At 33.0% G+C, this 27,616-nt stretch overlaps 1 protein-coding gene across 1 annotated transcript in view; it reads right to left on the reverse strand.

Moving 5' to 3' along the window:
• Positions 1-417: 417 nt before the first annotated feature.
• Naa40 (N-alpha-acetyltransferase 40) overlaps positions 418-27,616 on the reverse strand; it is a 55,364-nt gene continuing 28,165 nt past the window's right edge. Inside the window, exons 4-5 of the mRNA XM_088258883.1 lie at positions 5,134-5,292; positions 418-3,838 (exon numbers count right to left, since the gene is read on the reverse strand). Of these exons, the coding sequence (XP_088115009.1) occupies positions 3,661-3,838; positions 5,134-5,292 (337 nt within the window). The 3' untranslated portion in view covers positions 418-3,660. The remainder of the gene's footprint in view (positions 3,839-5,133; positions 5,293-27,616) is intronic.

The raw sequence follows: 27,616 nt of genomic DNA on the forward strand, positions 1-27,616 counted from the left end.
TTTTCGTAATGCCCAGAAAATGTACTATATACCAGCAAAATAGGCATATTTTTAACTTAATATTTACCCGCTACAGGGCAGAAAGTGTTATTTTTGCATTTTGAATAAAAGGTATTGTTTAATTATTTTTTTAAATATACTAAATATTTTTCAAATGGAGAAAAAATATTCAGGTTTTACCTAAAAAGATCTGTTGCACAGTAAAAAGTTAAATAAGTGGGTTGATATTTATTTTTAATACATTGTATTTTATGTTCGAACTTTAAAAACGTTCTCCTGAAAAATCAAGTTTTTTGATTTATGACGTTCTTGAAAGGAGTGAGCGATATGTATACACACACACACATATATATATATATATATATATATATATATATATATATATATATATATATATATATATATATATATATATATATATATATATATAAAAACATCACATTGGCTATTGTTGCATGTGCATCAACAATATACATACATACATTGACAAAATTGCAGTCTTAAGTATTTATTCTTATTCTCATTACAAAAGACTCTATTTCCGTTAAAATAATACATTTCTGCAAAAAAAACTTATGATGCCGTAAAGACAAAACGTTACAAGTTCACTACGATACAATAATAATATTACTATTCAACATTTATAACACTCTATTAAAAAAATAGTCAATTTACAGAATAAAAGTTTATAAATAAAATCATGATTTGAAATTCTTCGCCGTCTTGCAGTAAACAGAAAACTGACTCAAAACTAGAGTGAAAGGTTTACAATTACATATTTAGAATTTGGGATAGCTTTTGTAATAATTCGCAGCGTCTTATAAGCACAAATTTCTTTGTCATATTCGACGCAGTTTTTTTTTAAATGCATCTCATTAAGTGAAATCCTAAATGGGTATTGGGGGAGACAAATCTGTAAAAAAAAAACTAATAAAGTAAAATAAGAGTTACATAGAAGTTAAAATACACATTCAATTAAATAAGTATATCTCAAGAGTGGCACAACACCTATATACGCTTGTCTCAATTTTTTACTGCCTGAAAAGATTAGGACACACGATAACACACAAATCCTTGACAGCAAAACCACAGTAAATACAATAAATTCTTCTGTGATAACATTTATTTTTTGTTGTTTCAGTAATATAATTACGATAATGCTAATTTAATTTCATTATTTTTATTAAAAATCACATTTAGTATTAATATCATTAAAATACACGGCGTAATATGTTGATATCCACAGTTTAGGGCTGTGCAATACCATGGTAATACCGCTTCATGATACCATAACATATCCTATAAAATGTTATTGCTAAAACACACCGAGTGGAAACAACAAATATACAGGGTGGCGCAAAATTAATCACCCAATTGTAAGATGTTTTAATTTTTTCAAATGGCGTCGTACGTCGTTATATTTGACATTTGTGAACTAAACCAGCAGCAGTATACGAACAAATTGATAAAAACAGGCACAAATGTGAATCAACACTGGCGGCAGACACTTGACGGATATCATCTTTTCCACTTAGCAGAAGAAATTTTAAAGGTCCAAATAAAGATTCCCATCACTCAAAATCATTTTTTTCATTAATAATAATAATAAAACCCATATCCGCACCCCAATGGTGCATAGGGCACTGTTTCATATGAACGCAGTGTTATCTTGATCGTTTACACATGAAGGAAAGGTGATCAGCCCTCCGCTTTAGGTACCAGTCCAGGGTAATATTGAATAAATATTACAGTGAAAAAATCACTTATATTTATTTGACCCCCCCTGGGAATCGAACCCGGGACCTCCAGAACGGTAGCTGAGCGTGCTGACCATTACATTAAGTAAAACCATTTTCATTAAGTAAAAAAAAATATTCAAAAACAGAATTGGATGATTAATTTTGCGCCCCCCTAAATTTGTTTGTATATTGCAGCTGTCTAGTTCACAAATGTCTAATATAATTGACGTTGCAGCCATTTGCAAAAATGATAACATCTTCCGATAGGTGATTAGTTTTTCGCCACTCTGTACTAACCAATTTGCTAAAAATCTAAAATCACTTGATATCTGTTTAAAATATTCTTATATTTACTAATTTTAATTTATTTTGATTAATCGTAGTTAAATTTAGGTTAAAAGCTCGAGAGGGCAACTTAATTGTGATAAAAAGACATCAAATCTTCCATCTCAATCAAACTTTTCCCGGCAGAACATCAGAGGGGTAAAAATCTCCTTTTATGTGAAAAAGTAGTTTTTGTAAAAAATGCACAAGATTTTCGGATATATGAAAAAATAAGTTTATTATTGTCTCCTTCGCAAAACATGATTGTAAAAATATAAAGTTTTTCCTAGGGTACAAATATTTAGGATTTTTACAGTATTTTAAAATAAATCTTCTCAAACTGACACTTACGACGATTCAGGAAGAGATTAATAATAAATATATATGTATGTAATACATCGCTCACTCCTTTCACGTAACGTAATAAATAAAAAATCGTCAATTTTCAGTTTTGCATGTTTTCGGAATACCCAGATAATGTACTATATTCCAGCAAAAGCGGCATATTTTAAAAGTTAATATTTACCCGCTACAGGGCAGAAAGTATTGTTTTTGCATTTAAAAAAAAAGTATTTTTTAATTATTTTTTTAAATATACTAAATATTTTTCAAATGGAGAAAAAAACCTTCAGGTTTTACCTAAAAAGATCTGTTGTACAGTAAAAAGTTCAATAAGTGGCTTGATATTTATTTTTGATAAATTTTATTATATTCTTAAACTTTAAAAACGATCTTTTGAAAAATCAAGTATTTTGATATATGACGTTGTTGAAAGGAGTGAGCAATATGTATTTAATATATATTTAATAAAATCGTATTTCTAAGTATGCTATGTATAGATCTAATGAGAGAATACTTGATGTACATGATTTTTTAAATTAAGTCATTATATTGTTTAAAGGTATATTTATACTCTAGGATGTGAGATTACTAAATATAATGGTTGAAAATATGTCTATATTATGCTCAATGACCTATTAAATCGAGACACACAATGGAACTCTCGTTGAGGGAAAGGTGATCAGCCCACTGCTTCAGGTACCAGTCCAGGGTAATACTGAATAAATATTAAGAGTGATGAAAATCACTTATATTCATTTGCCCCCCCCCCCCCTTGGGAATCGAACCCGGCACCTCCAGAACGGTAGCCGAGCATGCTGACCACTACAGCGGTAGTAATAATATACTAAAACGTAAGATGCGGAGCAATCTCTCGGGGTAGTTATGCTATACTAAGATATGAAAAAAATTGCTGGAAAATTGGCAGGGCATCGGACTCCGCCATTTTAATACCTACCCAGCACGGCTGTCCAAACTTAAAACACAGTAAGGGACTTTTTTTTTGTAATACGTTTTTTTTGTTGCATTTTTGGACTAAGTACAATCTACTTAGTCCAAAGCTACAAAAAAAACGTACTACAAAAAAAAATTACCCTTACTGTGTTTTGAGTTTGGACAGCCGAGCAGTTGAAAGGTTAACCTTTGATTGTTAACCTTCTGACTTATCAGCGTTGTCAACGGAGGCGGAAGTGCCCGGGCCGTATTTAAATTTGGCGATCAGAACGAGAGAAGTGTGATGCTGCGTAGAGGCGATTGGTCAGTGATGATGTCCGCCCTGGCAACACTGGTGCGAGTGGGGTCCAATCGTGATGGGGGGGCGGGAAGGCCCCTGGTTGGCGACCGGAGCGGGGCGATTCATCTTGGGGTTCGGTTTGCTCAATATCTCGTAGGGAATGTCCTCTTCGTCATCCGGGTTGGTTTCGTCAATAGTGTATCTATTTAAAAAAAAGGTCAATTAAAAATTATAGATCTTGAAAAGTCTACTTCTAAAATGCGGATTGTCAATTCTTATAAAAGAAAACCTTCTTTTTCTTCTTCTTATTATAGGCCTTGCGGCCTGTTTTTAAGAGGGATTCGCCTCCTGCGACGTCGATTCCCAGCTATCGACCCATCTATTTGGTGGTTTGCCCGGGAGTCGTCTACCATGGGGTATTTGTCACTTTAGTATTTGCCACTTTTTCTCAGATTTTATTTCATCCCAGCTTATGTTTTTGATTTTAAATTGTCGAATAGAGTAGTATGATTAACTTTAAATCACAAGAAAACCACTTAAGTTATATTTATTTAATTATAACGACTAGTTTCGGAAGCTATGCTTCCATCTTCAGGTCTAAATATAAACTCAAAGATATGAAGGTGGAAGCGTAGCTTCCGAAACTAGTCACTGTAATTAAATAAATTTAACTCAAGTGGTAAAAAACAAGTGTTTTTCTTTTACAATTTAATCATGTCTATCACAAAGTGAATGCCGAAATAATAAATAAAATACTGTCAATTCTTGTTACATCGGAAAAATCGAAGGATAACTTCTAGGATCATAATTATAAACGAGAATTATTCTTATAACCTCGGCACAGGAAAACTCGAATAGAATATTGTAATTTGTAATTATGAAATAAAAATAAATAAAACTTTATCCACACCCAATGAAATATAAGCCGCAGTAATATATCCACACAGTGTTTTCTTAGTTATTAATTACATAAAAACAAGGTGATCAGTTCTGCGCTTCAAGTTATAATATTAACCCTTAAGCACTGTTAAACGTTTTTGTAACGTTACCACTGTTATAGGTCTCAGAGACTCCCAAAAATAAAACTGAAAAAAAATATAGGTACACAAGACTTTTTTTTTGCACAAAATTGTCTTATTTCATTATTAAACTAAGTACAAAATCACATTTAAATATGAAATAAAGAGACATGTAAAATAAAAATAAGTATTTATGGGAACTTTTTGTGACACAGTCAATCAAATGCACTTTTCATTCCTTAAAATAAAAAAATATCAATTATCATCAAACAAAATAAACTGACCCTAAAATCAACTTACACTAGATCTTATTTAACTATGCGAGCATCCGAAACTACGGATGGAACGCTCGGCTCGCTGTACTGACTATACGAATGCTCACATTGTAACGTGTTAAGTTACGAGGAAATAGCTCTGGTCAGTCACCACCTTTAGAAGAAGAAGAAACATTAAAATATAAATAAAAAACTAAACATACCTCAGAGCTTTGAAGAAGGAAACGGCTGATTTGTTATTGGTGAGAACGGTGAGGATTACTTTTCTCATCTGGTTAGTGAAGGCTATGAGCTCCAGAGTGTGCAGTAGGAAGCTTCCCAGGCCTCTCCGGTGTGTTTTAGTTTCCAACTGCAATTCGTAACTGAAACAAAAATAAACGAAAATAAAACAAATGAAAGAAGCAAGTCAAATGTTGGTCAACTGTCAGATTACAGCTGTGGGGGTCCTAACCAAAAAGTTACATTTCCATTATAAATGATTTTTATTAATCAGGAATTCTAGCTTGCAAAATTGTTATGTTTTGGTGCGATTTAATGATTTCATATTGGTTTAACACAGGATTGGTTACGTTTTGTCGCAATGTTGATTAAGAATGATTAAAGAAAACACTTAGTTTTTTACCACTGGAGTTTTATTATAGACTACATGTTTCAGAAGTTAAACTTCCATCATTCAGGTCTGTATAATAACTAAAATATAAAATATAAAATTGTTCTATAAATAAGGAGAGGGGAAAGTAAGGGGAAGGAGTTAGTCAAGGGACGGAGTTTGAAAACAAAGGAAAAATGGAAAGCAATGGTGAAGAATTTTGAAACAATGTATTATTTCATAAATCATTATTAGAATTCAGGTTTTTTTGGATTTCTAAATTTTCAAGATAATTCATTATTTGGCCTTTATATGGAACAAGGTGTAATAAGGTGTGTAAGGTGTTTCAACGTTGATTAAGATTTCGATAGAATACAGTAAACAGAACAGATTTGCATTAAAAGGATTTTTGTGCAATATTGGAAATGTAACTTTTTGGTGAGGACCTCAATAACTCTCTGAATTATGTTTATGCCAAATTATTTTTTTGTATTGAAACTGCAGACTCCAATTGATTCCTAAAAGCAATTAATCAAGTAATTCCGACATATAGAGTGCGATTGAAGATTCCCTGGAAAGGATAATTATATCATAAATATATGTATGCTATAGATTGTTTTTTTTTTAGAAAATGTAATTGAAAATGCCATATATTGGCATGCTTGAGGTGGGATATTCGATTGCCAGCAACATAATTTTCATTAAACCCAGGTAACATTTAACATAATTGTTTTTCTTTTCTTAAAACACTTTTTTTTTGTAGTGAAATGATTAGTTTTTCTTCAAAATAAATAAATGGTTTGTAAAGAAAAGAGTTATTGAAAGGTAAGGAGCTAAAAACAAATGAGCCGGCTAGTAAAATTGAGACAACATACAGCTAAAAATAATTTAAATTTGAGTTTATAATATTCAATTTATTGTTTCGGTATTCACTTTGTGACATGACATGATGAAATTGAAAAGAAAATACTTGTTTTTTATCACCTGAGTTATATTTATTTTATTTTGATGACTAGTTTCGGAAGCTACAGATGCTTCCATATTAAGACCCGAAGATGAAAGCATCTGTAGCTTCTATCTTCGTAGAACTATAACTATAACCACTCAGTTATATATATATATATATATATATATATATATATATATTAAAAAAATATATATATTAAACTGATATTTTATTTATTGTTTCGGCATTAACTTTGTGGTAAGACATGTTACAATAATTAAAGAAAACACTTCGTTTTTTACCACTTGAGTAAAGTGGTAAAAAACGAAGTGTTTTCTTTAATTATTATATTAAACTGAGTGGTAAAAAACAAGTGTTTTCTTTTAACTTTTATATAATACTCAGTACAATAATTTAATATATAATTTTTTTTTATTTGGAAATGAAATTAACAATTTCATTAATTGATTCGGCAGTCACTTTGTGGTAAAACCTATCCATTTTTAATTAATCTTTTACTTAGCAAATACCACTATTTCTTAAAATCTACTGTGACACGTGTTTCAATGTATTCCGCATCTACGTCATACGGTGTTTGAAAATGATGCGGAATGCATCTAAACACGTGTCACAGTAGATTTAAAAAATAGTGGTATTTACTAAGTAAAACATTAATTAAAAATTAAATTAACAATCTCGGTTATTGGCAAGGCGTCTTATCCGAGCATCCTGGATTGGATAACAATGTCCGTTCATAATAACAAACTTGATATTTAATTTTATAGAAACCACCGCTAGTACTATTCGGCCGGCGATTGGTTATCACAGCACCCGGGTGACCGTTGAGCGTAGAGTATTGCCTCCACTACGCAGTTGTCTCCATTGACTTTTAAGATAATTGCACGCAATCAAATTTGCAGAGTCGAGAGCAATGGGTCACCGGATCGATCTGTGACTCGACCTCTTTATAGTGATATCATATCATATCACATCATGCGTGTAGCAAATCCGGCCATATATTGCCTCCGTTATTCAATTTACCATGTAGGCTTTAGTACGCGATTGGAGTATTGTTTATGTCTAGTGAAACAACATAAAAAATGAAAGAGTAATTAAGCAGTCATTCAACAGATATCGCAATACGTTAGAATAAACGCAATGAGCAAGATTAGTGGATATTAACCTCTAGACGCTCATGTGCCGCATGCAATAACATGCGCCGCGTGCAATAATGGTAGCGCCCTGCACAAGCATTTTTGTGAAATATTTGCGTGACTTGCTACCTATGCGTAGCTACTAAAATATTTATCAGAACCAAAAATAAAATAATGAATCAGTATCTCAAACACATTATTTACGTAATATTAATATTTTGAATACTATTGTCATAAATCAGTGTAATCCGGTGTAGAGAAATGCCTCGCAATCATCGGTCCTGTATGGGACCTGTGGGCATTGAACGACGCAAATCCGCGGTCCCGTAAAGGACCACTGTGCGGCTAAATGTTAACATTTCTCCAGAGAAGAAGGGAGTATGGAAGTCTGGGAATTTACAGGCTTAATGATCTGTCATTCGTTGGTTTAAGTGACACCCTATAATATTCAACAATCAGATGATTAAACATACACATTATTTTAATTTTTAGAACTTGAGTATACGCAACCATAAATAAAAGTCCTTTAAAAAAATGTTCATTTTTGAAAGATGAAGACATGAAAATTTTAGAGTAAAACTTGGCTACTAATTTTATTAAAAATGGTGTATGTGTATAACCAACGAAGGCTAAAATTTTTGTAGTAAATGTTGGAATATATGCTACGCATTATTTTGAGGTTAAATTTTATTTAAAAAAAATAATAATAAGAAATTAATAATGAAAACTAAATAGTTGGAAAATTGAAAGTGACAAAGTGTGTGAAAATTACCTACTTAATTATTTATTGTAAAATAAACCTGCAAAACACGAAAAAATGGCTATTTGTTTTGCGTAAAAAATAGATAAAGTTGTAAAAAAATCACAACTGATGTTGAGTAAAATTACACAGTAAATGAAAAGGGTTAAAAAAAATTAGAACACGAATTTCAAAAATTAAATTGACTTTTTACTCAATTATTTGGCAATCGGTTAACGGGGTCGCGGATAATCGAGAATATCAATGAGCGCAGTAAAAAAAAAAAGGTAGCTTTCACGATGCGCGGCTGAATTTCCAGCCGCATCCGTGACCTGTCACAGAGGTGATTGGGATTACGATCGGAATATTGAACTTGATCTTGAACACGGAGCGCGTCATTAGTGGCCGGTGACTACCCAGCGCCGCGCGCCGGTCAAAGAGGACACAAATCTCTCACTCCTTTCAACAACGTCATTTATCAAAAAACTTGATTTCTCAGGAGATCGTTTTTAAAGTTTAAAAATATAATAAAATATATTAAAAATAAATATCAAGCCACTAATTGAACTTTTTACCGTGCAACAGATCTTTTTAGGTAAAACCTGAATGTTTTTTCTCCATTTGAAAAATATTTAATAGATTAAAAAAAAAAAAAAACATTTTCTTCAAAATGCAAAAACAACACTTTCTGCCCTGTAGCGGGTAAATATTGAGTAAAAAATATGCCGCTTTTGCTGGGATATAGTACATTTTCTGGGCATTTCGAAAACATGCACAACTGAAAATTGACGATTTTTGATATATGACGTTGTTGAATGGAGTGAGCGAAATGTCACTGCTACATCCAAGAATCCGACGCAGGACTGACGCATGACCTTGCCATCTTGAATGAGGGTAGGAATAAAAAGCAGAAAAGTAGTTTTAATAACGAAATGTGAGAAATTTTGTGTGTACGAACCTTAGCTCAAAGATGGAAGTCGATTAAAACGTAGATGATAAAAGCATAGGAGAACTTCTTTCCAAAATAGATACTACAGGTTTGTTAGAGAAAAAACACATAAGTCCGAATAAATATTAACTGAGTGTAGATTTTTATTTAAAAATAACAAAAAACCGCTAAAATTCCACTTGCAAACCACGTTGTTTTAAAAAATATATTATATCTTACTGCTACCGATTTGAAAGCTTAAAACATTGATCTTTTCTGAGAGATCTTAGAAGTGAACTGTCGATCGACATAATGTCTTTGCACTGTTCAGTGTCTGTCTGCTGTGCTGGAGTTGTGGAGGCGTCTGTTCATGTTACATAACTCTTTATGAAGAATAGAAAAAAATAGTAAAATACAACTAACTCATATTATTTTTTGACATCTCATCAAAGATGAAGAAGAATATGGAAGTCTGGGCATTTACGGGTCTGACGACCGTCATCGGCTGGTTTAAGTGATCACTTTACACACGTGTAACATTCACAAATTTTACCCATTATTGACAACCACACTACTCAAATTCTTGGAAGTTCTTAATATATGAACCAATTTAGAAACCTTGTTCTTGAATCACTAGAACTTCACTAGAGACATCTATTGGTGAGATGTAAAGAAGCTTTTTACTAAGCAGAAACTCTTATATTAGTATGTGAGGTCCAAATCCTGGATTATAATCACACACATGAGAAACGCCAGAAAATACCATTTTCATTTTTATTATTTAAGCTTATAATTTGACCAGATAATTTATTTACAACATTTTGAGTGTGTCCAAATACTTGTTCACAAAATCTGATCGATGACGGTCGTCAGCCCCGTAAATGCCCAGACTTCCATATTCTTCTTCATCTTTGATGAGATGTCAAAAAATAATATGAAAATAACTCCTGTAATTGGAGATAATCCAGATTTTGTGAACAAGTATTTGGACACACTCAAAATGTTGTACAACTAACTCATTTAAACAAGACAAGTTTATTAAGGAAATATATTTTTTACTCAATATGTACTTAGTAATTTTTGATAAATATAAAATATAAAAGTACAATTTTAGGTGTTTTTTTTATTATATTTTACATCCCTCTACTTTCGAACATTTAGCTTTCGCACAGATTTTCAGGAACCAATCATGTGCGAATGTTGAGGTCCGCCTGTATGTATCGATTTTTATATTCCATTTTATTCCCAAGTTAACGAGTTTTGGCAGCTAATTATTTTTTGACATATCATCAAAGATGAAGAAGAATATGGAAGTCTGGGCATTTACGGGGCTGACGACCGTCATAGGCTGGTTTTGGCAGATTATGTTAAAAAAAACCTAAATTCTAATAATAATTTATTAAATAATATATTGTTTCAAAATTCTTCACCTTTGCTTTCCATTTTTCCTTTGTTTTCAAACTCCGCCCCTTGACTAACCCCGTCCCCCTAACTTTCCCCTCTCCTTATTTATAGAACAATTTTATATTTTAGTTATTATACAGACCTGAATGATAGAAGTTTAACTTCTGAAACATGTAGTCTATAATACCACTCAAGTGGTAAAAAACAAGTGTTTTCTTTAATCATTGTAACATGTCTTACCACAAAGTTAATGCCGAAACAATAAATAAAATAATGTATTGTTTCAAAATTCTTCACCTTTGCTTTCCATTTTCCCTTTGTTTTAAAACTCCGCCCCTTGACTAACCCCCTCCCCCTAACTTTCCCCTCTCCTTATTTATATAACAATTTTATATTTTATATTTTAGTTATTATACTGACCTGAATGATGGAAGTTTAACTTCTCAAACATGTAGTCTTTAATAAAACTCAAGTGGTATAAAACAAGTGTTTTCTTTAATCATTGATTATGTTAAACATGACGTTGATATTTTATATTTTCTATCGATCGGCGCCTTTGGCTTAGAAAAACTATTTTTTTTTTAAACATAACGTGGTCTGCAAGCGGACTACTCAAATGATGACGCGTTTCCGGCCAGTCATAGTTTGAAGGAGAATGGACCCGATCTATCAGGTATGTTATCTCTGGCGTCGTGTGTGTCCGTCCACCATATGAGGCGGCCGACAGAGACTCGAGTAGACACTTGGACGATGCGTGATAATGATACCGAACATATAACGATCGTGTAATTGTATACGGCATTACGCGTACGATCCAAGCACAACGCTTTCACGTGAACGGGAGAGATATCGACCTCTTGAAGATAGGCTTTTAATTCCCAAATGATAATTATGTATAACCCAATTTAGGCGAAGTTGTTGCGTAAAAATCTCATTTTCTAGGGCATATCAGCAATATAATAGTATAATCCAGGATAAATAATGTATAATATAACAGTGCTTCGCAACATTTTCTCATCTTAATCATTTTCAATTTACTTTGTTTATAAAAAAAATTGTCCACCTCCGTAGCGCAGTGGTCAGCGCGTTTGGCTACCGTGCTGGAGGTCCCGGGTTCGATTCCCAGGAAGGTCAAAATAAATTTGGCCGATTTTCACTCTCATATTTATTTAATATCACCCTGGACTGGTACAAAAAGCGCAGGGCTGATCACCTTGCCTTTATGCAATTTACGATTAAGATGCGTCACTACGATGCAGTGCCCTATGCACCATTGGGTGCGGATAAGGGTTAGAAGATAAAAAAAATAATGTAAAACGAACTCCCTCTCTAAACACAAGTATCTACTTTATTAGAGAGGTAGAAATGTTATATTTGAAATGTTTTGTATATTTACCAACTAATTTGTATTATTTAAATATGTATTTTGTAAAAAAAAACAATAAACAAAAAAAATTGTTTATTTCGAGACCTCTTTTGGAATTATCAGTTAACACTATTGAAGACCTTCCTTCGGCAATTACCAAATCCATAAATAAAAAATTAGATAAAAAATATGTACTGTGTCAAGAGATCGATCAATATATCTAGTTCTGAAAATTTGAGTAGTGTGGTTGTCAATCATAGGTAGAACAACGGTGATCGTTGCACGTGTGTAAAGTGATAATTTAACCAGCATATAAAATGTCGTAAGCCCTGTAAATACCCAGACTTCCATATTCTTCATCTTTATTCGGATGTCAAAATGTAAGAAATTCCGGAGAGAAAGCGCTTCTGCAGGATTTTTGACCTTATTCGCACCCGATCGTGCTTAGGGCACTGCATCGTATTGTAACAGTATTATCATGATCGTTAATTATATGAAGGCAAGGTGATCACTTCTGCGCTTCAAGTATCAGTCCAGAGTGTTAAATAAATATTAGAGTGAAAAAATCACATGACTTATTTTAACCCCCCCGAGAAACGAATCCGAGACCACTGCTACGTTAGCCAGATGCATTGACATTAGTTACAAAAGAAAATCGATATGCTGCTCTAATTCTAAATGTAGGTAATTTAAAAAAAAAGCTACTGTAGGCATTGCGCTGTGCCACCTGTTGTGGACCACTGACGAATAAACGAGGTATTTTATATTTCACCTTAAGTCCATTGTAAAATAACTATGTACACGCATAAAACATATGCCAGCTTGTTCCACTAAAGATACAGTCCTAAGCCCTGACCAATAAAATTATTAATTATCACGAGAAAATAAAATAGGGGGTAATAAAATCGAAAAATTATAAATATTATACCTCAAAGACGTACGCGTTCTACTCACCTTCTTCATGTACCAAAGTGCAACACAGTTTTTTCACAAAATACCACCCTAAATAGAATCATAGACTCATACAACAAGACATTTAATGATATTGATATTTTCGGGAAAAGTATAGCTATAATAAAAAAGAGGTTGGTAGAAAGTTGCCATACTCTGTTTACTCTCCACCAATAACCTAGTTATGTTATGGGTGGGGGGTGAACGGTGCATGACAATTTTTTTTCTGTATATATAATGAATATGTATATGTATATATATATATATATATATATATATATATATATATATATATATATATATATATATATATATATGTGTGTGTGTACATATGCGTATGTATATGTATCTATGTATAATTATAAATATATTTTTAAACTTCTTACCTAGAAAAAAAAAACCCTTTAACCACCCTTATTAATTCCTCTCCTTTCCTTCTCCTTCCTGCTAAATCTATTATTTTATATAATACCCTTTTTTTGTTTTTTGTTTTATCTCTGAATGTTCTTTAATAGTTTTATAACATAAACGTGGAATTGTTTAATTGGCTTTTTTTTTAACCTAACTATTTTTTGTTAATGTAATGTAATGTTTATTATTGTTAATGTAACTATTGTTTTATATAAAAAAAAAGTTATATGTAAGCTGTACAATTCCCGAATAAATAAAATAAAATAAAATAAAATTATAAAACCTTAAAATTATCATTCAATATATGAAATGGGTGTAATTCATTGGAAACTGGTTAATAATAATAAAAAAATGTTTTAAGGACGTCCAACGCAAAAGCCGATATTTTAATATGATTTTATTCATGTAGAACGAATAGTTAATTTTATATTTTCCTTAATTAGCTTAATCCGTCCGCCTCCGTAATGTAATGGTCAGCACACTCGGCTACCGTTCTGGAGGGCCCGGGTTCAATTCCCAGGGCGGGTAAGAATAAATATGAGTGATTATTTCACTGTAATATTTATTCAATATTACCCTGGACTGGTACTTGAAGCAGAGGGCTGATCACCTTTCCTTCATATGTAAACGATCAAGATAACACTACGTTTATATGACGCAGTGCCCTTTGCACCATTGGGGTGCGGACAAGGGTTTTATTATTATTATTATTACTGTTATTGTGTTTTCTCCTCTCTCCTCTTATATGCTTTATTTATTGTTATTACAATGTATTTGATTAGTTATAGCCAAAATCGCTCGCTGCGATGCGAAGTGAAGGGGCAAGTAAACGAGGCTGCAGCCATCTCAGGATGCTTGAAAAATTATGTATGGAAAAATCCTGAGATGAAGATCGGCAGCAAAATTAGGATTTACAAAACTTGTGTCCGACTCATCATGACGGTAGAGCGGACACCTTCGAGTGTCAGAAATGAAGACTCTAAGAAGCATATCTGGCAGGAGTCTACGAGACAGAATAGGGAACACCAGGATAAGGGAAATATGCGAGATCGAAGATGTCGTTAGGTGGGGAAGGCAACGAAGGAGACAATGGTATGCGCATGTGAGGAGAATGGAATCATCCAGAGTCCCCCCCCCCCACATTGCAATGTATGGCCAACCCCAAGGTAGACGACTCCCGCGCAGACCCCCAAAGAGATGGATCGGACAGATCGGAATCGACATCGCAGGAGGCTAATCCCTCTTAAAAACTGGCCACAAGGTTCGAACCGTTCGAACGTCTCCCGTTGTTCTATAACGTCGTGTAAGTCGTTAGTAATGGATCTTTGTCAGACGGGAGGAATATCTAATTTAACATACTCAACCTATAAAGGATTGCATTAGACTCGTTATGTGTTTATAACAGCCGATATAATTAATAATTACATTCATCATTTTTCTTTTGGAAAATTCGCCTTCGAAAAAACCTTAATTTCGTAAGTTGGTAATGAATAACGTCACAGAGTTATTTTAATATTGGTAACATTGCTAAATTATTGGCGGCTCTATTTGTTGATGTCTATGGTCCACCCTCCCAATCCTCCCCTCCCCTCATATTTGTATAACACAAATGGTAGTGTAGTGGTAGACAAACGATCCACACTACTACTATTATAGCTCTATAAAGCAGAGACGTTTTGGGATACGCCCCATAACACGCCCGATGACGTAAAACACAGCAGTGTCGGGTTTTGGTCCCGTGGTTAGTGTCCCGGACTGTTAAGTCAGAGTTTCTCGGATCGAACCCACTCTACCACAATTTGATACCTATTTCTAATAATGAGCCGCTTAAATTTAAATATTTGTGTAAATAGTAAAAACACAAATATTTTTCTTAAAAAAAAAAATTAAAAAAAATAGATGACGTATACCGGTGTCCGTTTTATCGTTTTATTAAAATATCTAAAGTTTAAACTTTCATATCTCCCTTACTTATCTACATATTTTAATAAGAATGCTACCGATAGTCTTGTGATTTTTCATAATAATTTACTAGACAATAATAACACACCATGAGAATGATCTATTACAGCGGCCATTTTGAAGAGGATCAATCAATATCGCATTATAAGAGTACGAAAACTAAAATTAAGATTCAAAAATGGATAAAATATTTATCAATGCTACAAGATACGAAAAGGAGAGAAAATTGCGCGTTACATATTTGGAGAGACTTCGGACCATCCATCGCCGCTTGTTGTGAAAAATACGCCAAGTGTACTGCAAAGTGGGTCACCGAAAAGCATTATCATTTCAAATAAATCACGAATATTACATTTCTCGAATACCCACTCATCGCTTGTTTGTTTATTATTTGCAATCGTATCATTAAATGATAAGTATCTTGATTTTTTTTAAATAGTACCGATAGTAATTTACATCGCGAGTACAGAGAAAAATCGAATTCTGAAACAGGATTGGGATTACAATCAAAAGATATCGCGTAAGAAAGTAGAGTAGGCATAAAAAATAAAGTATTCTAAAAAAATCCTTTTATTTCCTTTTATTTGTTTACTTTAGTCCATGGCTTGTAAAAGCCAGTAAGTACAAGCCATGGACTATAGTAGATTTAAGCGTCCAAAGGGTTAATCGATTCGGCAGTCACTTTGTGGTAGAATCTATCCATTTTTAATTAAAGCTTTACCTAGTAAATACCAATATTTCTTAAAATCTACAAACAGGGTGTTTGAAAATAATGCGGAATGCATCGAAACACGTGTCATAGTAGATTTTAAGAAATAGTGGTATTTACTAGGTAAAAATTGATTTGAAAGCTTAAAGCATTTGAGCTTTTTTGAAAGATTTAAGAAGTGAACTGTCAATCGGCATAATGTCTTTGCACTGTTCCGTGTCTGTCTGCTCTGCTGGTCGGGGTTGTGTAGGACGTCTGTGTACCGGCCAACGTCGTGTCTAGGATCTAGCTGACTAACTGAACTAACTAAATACTAATCCCTTTCACTGCCTACACCGGGGTACTTCTAGAAAATTTGGTGGTGGATTAACAATCCTGTATTTATTTAGATTGGCAGTTACAGGGATATTGAAAGCTTTTAAATGTTAACTCACAGTAAAATCGGGATACAATTTTGTGTTGTCCCACATTTTCAACAAATTTCACAACTTAGTTGAAAAAAAATTTGCTTTACAAGAGCAGGTCTGTCAGGAAGCCTAGATGCTTCTGTATCAGATCTGGGCACGCGGTGAGACAGCTTTCAACATATCACCAATAGATGTCTCTAGCGAAGTTCTAGTAATTTAAGAACAATGTTTCGAAATTGGTTCAAATATATAGAATTTGAGTAGTGTGGTTGTCAATAATGGGTACAAATTTTGTTCCACATTTTCTATAAATTTCGCAGCTTAGTTCATAAAATAAAATTTAATTATTATTATTATTATTGAAACCCTTATCCGCACCCCAATGGTGCATAGGGCACTACGTCATATAAACGCAGTGTTATCTTGATCGTTTACACATGAAGGAAAGGTGATCAGCCCTCCGCTTCAGGTACCAGTCCAGGGTTATATTGAATAAATATGACAGTGAAAAAATCACTAATATTTATTTTACCCCCCTTGGGAATCGAACCCGGGACCTCCAGAACGGTAGCCGAGCATGCTGACCATTACACTACGGAGGCGGACAAAAAAACCTTAATTTCGTAAAATAAAAACAACAAAAAATTGCTTTGCAAGAGCAGGTCTGTCGGGAAGCCTAGATGCTTCTGTATCAGATCTGGGAATGCGGTGGGGCAGATTTTAAAGTACAAAATCTGACTTCTCCTGATTTTTATCGTCAAGAAAGCAGATTGGGACGAATGCACAGCCGAATCGATCCCCGAACAGGCAAAGTGTGGTTAGATTAAAACAATCGTGGTTCCGCGTTCATAGTTCCATTTTTTTTATTATTATTATCAAAACGCTTCAATAAAATTATATGTACAAAACTTTTGATAAAGTCCGAGAGATAAATAAAAACATATAGATATATTGCTTTTTAGTAAATAAATAAAGCATTTTCCCTCGGTTCATTTTGCCGACAGAGGGAAACCCGATTTAACTAGATTTTTAATCGAAAAACCACTACACACACATTAGTTTCACAAAAGTGTGTTTAATTAGTATGCGATATGAAATTCTCGGAATGTTGATAAGTTCGTCGATGGTGCAAGTCTCAAACCCTTCTGCTAAAGTTATAGGTAAGCATAAGGAACCATACAGTATAAACCAGTGGCGTGCATTTCATATAGGCACATTGAATAATGTGTAAAGGGCAACCAGCCGTAACTCAAGTTGCGGCTGTTTGGCTTGGCCTCAGAGCATTCTTATAACTGGCCTCTATCATACACAATCACAGATTTTGCTCGCCGCGGATGTTACGTTACGACGAAATGCTCTGGTCAGCCCCCACCTTAGGGCGAAGACTATATGTAACACGTTACGATGCGAGCATTCAGGCAGTCAGTACAGCGAGCCGAGCGCTCCATCCATAGTTTCGGATGCTCGGTGATGCTCGCCGCGAGCGATGTTACGACGAAATGCTCAGGTCAGCCCCCACCATAAAGCCATCACTTAACCAGCCCCTATGAAAGGTCATAAGCAGTGGCGGGCTGCAGGGGGCTCGGAGGGGCTCGCGCGAGCCCCTTGTTAAATTTGACTTGGGCCGGCGAGACCCTTGTTAAATTAAGAGAAATCAATATTCTCTGATTAAATTAGTACACAAATTCAATTTCAGTGGTTGGTTTAAATGTATTATGATACATAAAACTTTATCGCCTTTTGAAATTTCTCGAAAAATATATTTACAACTAATATTAAATATTTTATTCGCTGAATTAAAGAATTTTCTACCAATCTATATTATATCGTAATTTTATTATTTTTAATTATTATTATTTGTCCGCCTCCGTAGTGTAATGGTCAGCACGCTCGGCTACCGTTCTGGAGGTCCCGGGTTCGATTCCCAAGGGGGGTAAAATAAATATGAGTGATTTTTTCACTGTCATATTTATTCAATATTACTCTGGACTGGTACCTGAAGCGGATGGCTGATCACCTCCTTCATGTGTAAACGATCAAGATAACACTGCGTTTATATGACGCAGTGCCCTATGCACCATTGGGGTGCGGATAAGGATTTTATTATTATTATTATCTTATATTTTTCAATAAAATTAAACACCTCCCCCCTCCCTCTTAACCTACCCCTTCCCACCCGCGAGCCCCTTGTTAAAAAATTAGCAGCCCACCTCTGGTCATAAGCCCTGTAAATACCCAGACTTCTTCTTCAACTATGTTGAGTTGAGAAAATGTGATAAGACAATACATTGAACCCTGCGAGTGTTACGTCGGCGTTATGACATCGATGCGCGCTACGAGCGTGTGGTGCGTAGTGCGTAGCGCGCAGTGTGTGGCGTGAAGTGCAAAGGGCATTTCCCGTGTCCGCTATCAGTGCGGGTCTGCATTCTGCGCCAGGCCCAGGGTCAGTATGTCAGGGCGCACGGGCCCTTATCTCTCGTTGGGCACGACTCAACAAAGCACGTGTGTTTGTTTTGTTTATTTTGAACGGCTTTTGTTTTATTCAACAAGGAGTATAATTTTGAATTTAAGTTTTACTTAGTAAATATTTATTAAAATCTATAGTAACAAGTATTTCGATGCATTTCGCAACATTTTTTAAATAGTTTTATAACATAAATGTGGAATTGTTTAATTGGCTTTTTTTTAACGAAACTATTTTTGTTAATGTAATGTATTGTTAATGTAACTATTGTTTACTATATATTTTTTATATGCAAGCTGTACGATTCCCGAATAAATAAAAAATAAAAAAATAAATAAAAAAAAATCGAACACTGTACGTGTAAGCTGTGTAATTAAATAGTGGTACATATTTACTATTTACTATGTAAAACTGAAATTGAAAATGGACAGATTTTACCACAAAGTGACTGTCAATTAATGAAAAAATGGGGTACCAACCTATCGTCCAAATATGATCGCGATTTTGATCCGCTTTCCTTTGACTAATCGATTTGAACATAAGTCAACTTTTTTTGTAAAAAAAGGCGTTGCAGAAATATATCATAAATTGTGACCGGCCAACGTAAGCATATAAACTAACTAACTAACTAACCATCACGCCGCTTCTCTGCAGGGGTAGGCAGAGAGAATAGAACGCTACAATACTCTGTCTTTGCAAACATTCTTCGCCTCTTCCACGTTCATGCATCTCCTCATACATACCCGTCGATTGTTACGACAACTAACCTGACCACTTTCAAGTATTTGGCATACCTGATCGTGCCATGTTTTTCTCGGTAGTCCTCTGTATATATGTAATATTAGTACGTAAGTATATATTATTTATATTTGAAGCACTAACTTTGTGATTCTCCATTTTATAATTAGAATTTAACTTTGTTTTAAAATCACTTTAAATATTATATTATATTATAACTTAATTATAATGTCTACCGGTTTCGAAGCTAACCGCTTCATTATCAAGACTGATTTATACTGATAATTAATATATAATAATAATAATGAGTATTAATCAGTCTTGATAAAGAAGCGGTTAGCTTCGAAACCGGTAAACATTATAATTAAGTTATAATAAAATATTTATAGTGATTTTAAAACAAAGTTACATTTTAATTATGCATATATTATTTCTCCGCCTCCGTAGTGTAATGGTCAGCACGCTCGGCTACCGTTCTGGAGGCTCCGGGTTCGATTCCCAAGGGGGGTAAAATAAATATTAGTGATTTTTTCACTGTAATACTTATTCAAAATTACCATGGACTGGTACCTGAAGCGGAGGGCTGATCACCTTTCCTTCATGTATAAACGATCAAGATAACACTGCGTTTATATGACAGTGCCCTATGCACCATTTGGGTGCGGATAAGGGTTTTATATGATATATATATATATATATATATATATATATATATATATATATATATATATATATATATATATATATATATATATATATATATATATATATATATATATATATATATATTGTCCAGCAGTCGATGATAAACTAATTTATTAGAAATTGTTATATACATATTTGTCATACATATTTTTTTTATCTCAAGTGACCACTGTCACTTTTATAATAAATAAAATATCGAGACTGTATCGAGAATAAAATACGAGTAATAAAATTTTTGGAATATTTATATAATAATTTTTTTCTAAAATACTACGTCCATCATAACTGTATACATTTTTTAAAAACTTTTTGGAGTAATTATAAAAGGGCTTTTTTCGCCCTCGGCTCATAAACATATAAGGTCACGTAAAAACAATTTTTCTAAGCAAATCATAATAAACGCTACTTTGTTGAAAATTATAATATTACATAATTTCAGCATCAATTAACGATACAAAAATAAATGACATATCCACAGTGATGGGGGGACACAGAAATACCATGACGAAAAGAAGTTGAAAAAAAAATTAACAAGGGAAAAGACACACATTACAAATCTTACTATTTTTAAAAAAAAAAATTTATGTCAATTTGTATGATTATTTATTAAACAGGCGAAAAATACAAATTAGGGAATAAGGGAAAAGACACACATTACAAATCTTACTACTTTTTAAGAAAATTTTATTTTTATGTCAATTTGTATGATTATTTATTAAATACTACTACTACTACTACTACCATCACGCCGTTTCCCCGCAGGAGTAGGCAGAGAGAATGGAACGCCACACTCTTCTGTCCTGACATACACTCCTAGCCTCCTTCACATCCATACATCTAGTCATACATGCCCTCCGATTACGCAGACTTTTGACACCGCCAGCTTTTAGGTTCTGATTGATCTGATCGTGCCAAGTCTTTTTCGGTCGTCCACGTTCTGTTTTCCCTCTCACATTCGCCACATATATTTTCTTAGTCATTCTCTCGCTATCCATTCGCTCCACATGTCCATACCACCGCAAAGAGCTCTTTCTAATCTTTTCAATTATTTAATAAATCTAATCTTGAAAAGATTAGATTTATTAAATAGGCAAAAAAAACACAAATTAGGAAATATTGAAATTTTTCTTCACTTATTTATTTGATTAATATATAATATACATTCCCGCAGTTACATACATGAGTATGATAATAGAATATCATAACAAAATAAGATATATATTATTACATAACTGGTTTTTAAAAGAGATTCATTATTACTTTTCTCATAATACTCGTATATACATATTCTAACGAGCATGTAAGCGATAGTAATAATAATTATTATAAGTATATGATAAATATCAGATGTAAACAATTTAACAAAATTGAGGAAAATTGTGTGCCATCTCTAATTTCAGTGAACGATTATGAAAATATATAAGCTTGTCCTGTGTCTAGTACAGCAGCTTAAGAAAAATAAATGCAGCTAATAATAATGAAAAAAATAAAACATCACATCACATAGCAAATTCCACAAGTTCAACGACTTATTATTTTTACAGTGCGATAACAACCAATTGTTTTATTATTACATTGGCTTTATCAACTTCAAATAATAATAAAGCTACAAGAAAATTTTTCAATATGTCGAAAATTATATTTAGCGTTTCGTATACAGTTATTGTGGTTATTGAGTTATATTTATCATTTTCCCTCATGGAACTGGCAAAGGAAAGACGAAAGCAGAGTGAACGCTGTTGAAATGCGCTCCCTCTGACCAAAGTGTGGAAAATCATTGTATGACAGAATTAAAAACGAAGATATTTGAAAGGAATGTAAGGCTGAACAAGGAATAATTGAAAATATTGGGAAGAGTTCTTTACGGTAGTATGGACATGTGGAGCGAATGGATAACGAGAGAATGACTAAGAAAATATATGTGGTGAATGTGAGCGGGAAAAGAGAACGAGGACGACCGAAAAAGAATTGGCACGATCAGATCAATCAGAACCTAAAATCTGGTGGTGTCAAAAGTCTGCGCAATCGGAGGGCATATATGACTTGATGTATGGATGTGAAGGAGGCGAGGAGTGTATGTCAGGGCAGAAGAGTGTGGCGTTCCATCCTTTCTTTAAAATATAATTTTAAAGGTTAGTACATCGTGCAATGTTATTGATAGATTTAAGTTTTGTACTGATATTTCTTGGTGGGACTGCATTTTATAGAATAAAAAAACAACTACTATATGGTTTTTTCCACGTAAACTTTATTTAACGAGCGACCGGGTTTCATCGCGGGTCAAATAAAATTTATGTGGAAAAAAATGTAAAGTTGTTATTTTATTCCATACAATGTTTTTGTTATTGAATTAATGAATTTTATTTTATTTTAAACTTTATTTTCTGTGGAGATAGAAAAGCATTTTAACGGACTTTTCTATAGGATCTGTAAAGTATTAAAAGTCTATATTTTTATAGTAAATTTATGAAAAAGGTTTTTAAAAAAACTTTTATACGCACATACCACACATTGGAAACATACTTATTTTTTTGACATCTCATCAAAGATGAAGAAGAATATGGAAGTCTGGGCATTAACGGGGCTGACGACCGTCATAGGCTGGTTTAAGTGATCACTTTACACGTGTAACATTCACCAATTCTACCCATTATTGACAACCACACTACTCAAATTCTTGGATGTTCTATATATATATATATATATATAAATAAATTTTTGAAACATTAATCTTGAATCACTAGAACTTCACTAGAGACATCTATTGGTGAGATGAAAGAAGCTTTTTATTGAGCAGAAACTCTTTTATTAGTACGTGAGGTTCGAATCCTGGATTATAATCACACACATGAGAAACGCCAAAAAATATCATTTTCATTTTTATTATTTAAGCTTTTAATTTGACCAGATAATTTAATTACAACATTTTGAGTTTATCCAAATACTTGTTCACAAAATCTGGATTATCTCCAATTACAGGAGTTATTTTCATATGATTTTTTTGACATCTCATCAAAGATGAAGAACAGCTTCTTCTTCATCTTTGATGAGATGTCAAAGAAATAATATGAAAATTACTCCTGTACTTGGAGATAATCCAGATTTTGTGAATAAGTATTTGGACACACTCAAAATGTTGGAAACACACTTTTCGCCGAGCATTTTTCTGGATAATTCATCACTTAGACAAAAATATAATAAAAACGCGTTGCATACACCTGCATCATTCAAACCAGATTTCCTATCTTTTGAGAAGAATTAATGTTTACATCGTTATGCTTTATGTATATAAACATCCGTCACGAATTAGTGGTTATTTCGTTGTTCCGATCCGTAGTTGTAGGAAGATTTCCGAATTCGGATTCAGTGAGCGAGAAAAGGGGGTATGTAGTCTCATAATTTATTTCTTATCAGTGGCGAGCATTCCATATAGGCATAAAAGCAGGCCTACCCTGCCTTACTCGATTTCCATATATCGCTCATTTGGTGCAACAATGGCGTAATTACACTTTTAGAAATATTACAGAAGATGCCATTCAGACGTTGTAGCAACAGAAATGGCGCCATTTTACTCAATTCTACAATGACTCGCGCCATCTCGCAGCATTTCACCACAGAATCCATTCTGTCGATGTTTCTCCCGATGTAAATAACTTTTCGCACATTTTGACATATTTAACTTGTTTCAAAAAAGTGTAATTACGTCATTGTTGCACCTAATGAGCGATATGTTAGGGACACAAGCTGCGCCTACCCTGCAAATACGCAGATCAATTGAATTATCGTAGAGATTTTTTAAGGAAAAAGTGGTTTCACGAGCAATTTTTTGTCGGCTGTCATCGTCGATAGGACTTGTGATATAAATTCTACAATATCAAATCATAGTTTCCCAAACTCATCTGACCCATGGCCAAGACACAAAATTACACAAGGCCTCCCTGGAAATTAACCCTTTTAAAATGAAATTAAACAGAAAAATGTAGTAAACTAATTTTTATAGATTTACTTTTAGTGTCACAAGTAAAATATACGGACGTTTAAATTGTTGAGTAATTAATATTTATTAAATAGTCCTAACGAGAAAGACAAACGATGCACGATTACGAACTTGATAGAAAATCATCAAAAAATATATTTTAACTACGAGTGTATTTTTAAATGTAGCACCTTATGTTATTTCTGTCCGCCTCCGTAGTGTAATGGTCAGCACGCTCGGCTACCGTTCTGCAGGTCCCGGGTTCTATTCCCAAGGGGGGTAAAATAAATAAGTGATTTTTTCACTGTAATCTTTATTCAATACTACCCTGGACTGGTACCTGAAGCGGAGGGCTGATCACCTTTCCTTCATATGTAAACGATCAAGATAACACTGCGTTTATATGACGCAGTGCCCTATGCACCATTGGGGTGCGGATATGGGTTTTTATTATTATTATTATTATGTTATGTTTACCTTTTTTATTATTATTTATTATATATATATATATATATATATATATATATATATATATATATACATACATACATACATACATACATACATACATACATACATACATACATACATACATACATACATACATACATACATACATACATACATACATATATATATATATATATATATATATATATATATATATATATATATATATATATATATATATATATATATATATATATATATAACAAGAAGAGTATATTTTGTAAGTAACTACAAAGAAACAGTGGAAAAAATTAATGCAATGAATAAGAGATTTTTATATATATTACTTATAACACTTGCTTTCTTGTATTGGGAAACATTTATCAATAATTCCACACACGAGTTATTTGCATCGATATTTTTTTTTAATTCTGCCACCTCTTAAACCTATGACCCAATGTTTATGTTATAATATTTTAATAATAAATACAATTTTATCTCACAATAAAGGAATATGTCAATGAACCGATTATCATTATATTAAATGCGCTATATGCTCGCAAGACATCCTATACGACATTGATTCTTATGAATGGCAAAATTTCACTAGATTTTTTAACTTTCAACCGGTTTCTACCTTATGGAGGTTTCTTCTATATGTATATTTTAGCCAGTTTTATTTTTTTAGGGTCCATCATTTATGTTTTTATGTTTTTCAATATTTTTTATAAGATCCATATTTAAATCATTTCTAGGCATTATTAAGACTAAATATGCCGTATTTTATGAATAAAAATTTGCCTGCCTCAGAACAGGTATTTGTTATACCAAGCGAAGATACATAGACACTGTATATAATGTTGAATTTTATGACTTAGGAATACAAAGGTTGAAATATCGTCTGCAAAAGTGTTTAGACAGAAACGGCGATTATGTAGAAAAATACAGTAAGTTTTAAGCTTTTAAAATATATATTTTTTTTAACTATGGGAACCTTATTTTACGAGCCATCGTACATATGTATTGTAATAGCATGGACGGACGCGTGCTCGTGCGCGAAGACACTTTGTGATCAGCGTGCGCGTGCACTTGTTGACGTCCACATTAAACAGGACACTTTAGTCCCCTTTTTGTCAGGAGGCAGGTTGGACTGAAGCGAGTATTAAATAATAACACGGTATCGACGATTTATGTTTATTTAAAAACAAACAACACGGCAGTCAATACTCATGTGCTTCCAAACAGCTCAGTAAGTTATGTTACACCCGACTCTCACGAAATACCAAATAAGACTATGTTAAAAACCCTCTTGCTTTAGGGTAGAGAATTATAAAATGCTGTACCGATTTATGGCCATGGGAACGCATCTCGCACCTAAGACCGGACAACATATTGCAAGCAAATGACGAGTCCCTCGACTTTCTAAAAGGGACAATAAAGTGCGAATGAGAAATGGCAGGGCCATTACAGTATATTGTTATTTTAATATAGTTATAATTATTATTAATTTGTATTTTTTCATATAATGACGTATTTTTTTCATATAATAACGTGTTGCTAACATCACTCTAGTTCGTAGACCTTTAAAAAGTTAGCGACTATAAGAGTCGGTGATGAGATATGTTTATTTATTTGTAATCAAGGCGAATATTATGTAATGACCCGTCAATATCAGCGTGAACCTGAAAAGAGGCTTATGTAAAATGTGAAACTGTTGCATCATTCAAAACGATCAATATTTAACCGAACGAAAAATCGTAATTTTTTTCTCTCAAGTTCATGATAAAATTAATGTCACCGAATAGGTAGTCGTCAGTGTCAAGGTGATATACGAAATTTTTAAATCGTATTGACCTTTTAATTATGTTATTACTGTATTAAGAACTTTTAATGTGGATCTTCGGTACTGCCTGATTTTTTCTCCTCTTAGGCTTGGCAAAAAAAAACATTAAAATATACAAATTATTACGGATTTCAAACGTGTGACGAAAACGTGTGGCCGTGTGGCTGTATATAACATATTTTACATTAGTCAAAATAATCCACGAGGTAAAAAAAAAACCTTAACCACTATCACTAGTACGTTTTTGGTTGGTTGGTTGGAAGATATTGATCATAGCAATACGTCCGTCAATGTGCACGTTGATTTTTAGGTTATTAAAATGTAGACAAATGGTAAAATATCATATTTCCAACTGAAATATCAATTGAAAAATATAAAGCTAAAAATTGTGACACAAAAAATGAAAAATTGGACACGGAAAACAGTGATACAAAACTTTAATTTAGACAAAATTATCGTTGCTCACATCAGCAGAATTTTCATGGCAAAAAAGGGATACTTAATATGTATTTATTTGTGTCTAATTACAGATAATATAAGCATATATCGCTCACTCCTTTCAACATCATAAAAAATTAGATTTTTCAGGAGATCGTTTTTAAAGTTTAAGAATATAATAAAATGTATTAAAAATAAATATCAAGCCATTTATTGAACTTTTTACTGTACAACAGATCTTTTTAGGTAAATCCTGAAGGTTTTTTCTCCATTTGAAAAATATTTAGTATATTTAAAAAATAATTAAACAATACCTTTTCTTCAAAATACAAAAACAACACTTTCTACCCTGCAGCGGGTAAATATTAAGTTAAAAATATGCCGCTTTTGCTGGGATATAGTGCATTTTCTGGGCATTCCGAAAATGCACTAATGCACTCACAACTGAAAATTGTCGATTTTTGATATATGACGTTGTTGAAAGGAGTAAGCGATATATGAAATCA

The sequence above is a fragment of the Brachycentrus maculatus genome, unplaced genomic scaffold, assembly GCF_059751285.1.
Source record: "Brachycentrus maculatus isolate JH-2025_06_01 unplaced genomic scaffold, ASM5975128v1 h1tg000104l, whole genome shotgun sequence".
Taxonomy (NCBI): Eukaryota; Metazoa; Arthropoda; class Insecta; order Trichoptera; family Brachycentridae; genus Brachycentrus; species Brachycentrus maculatus.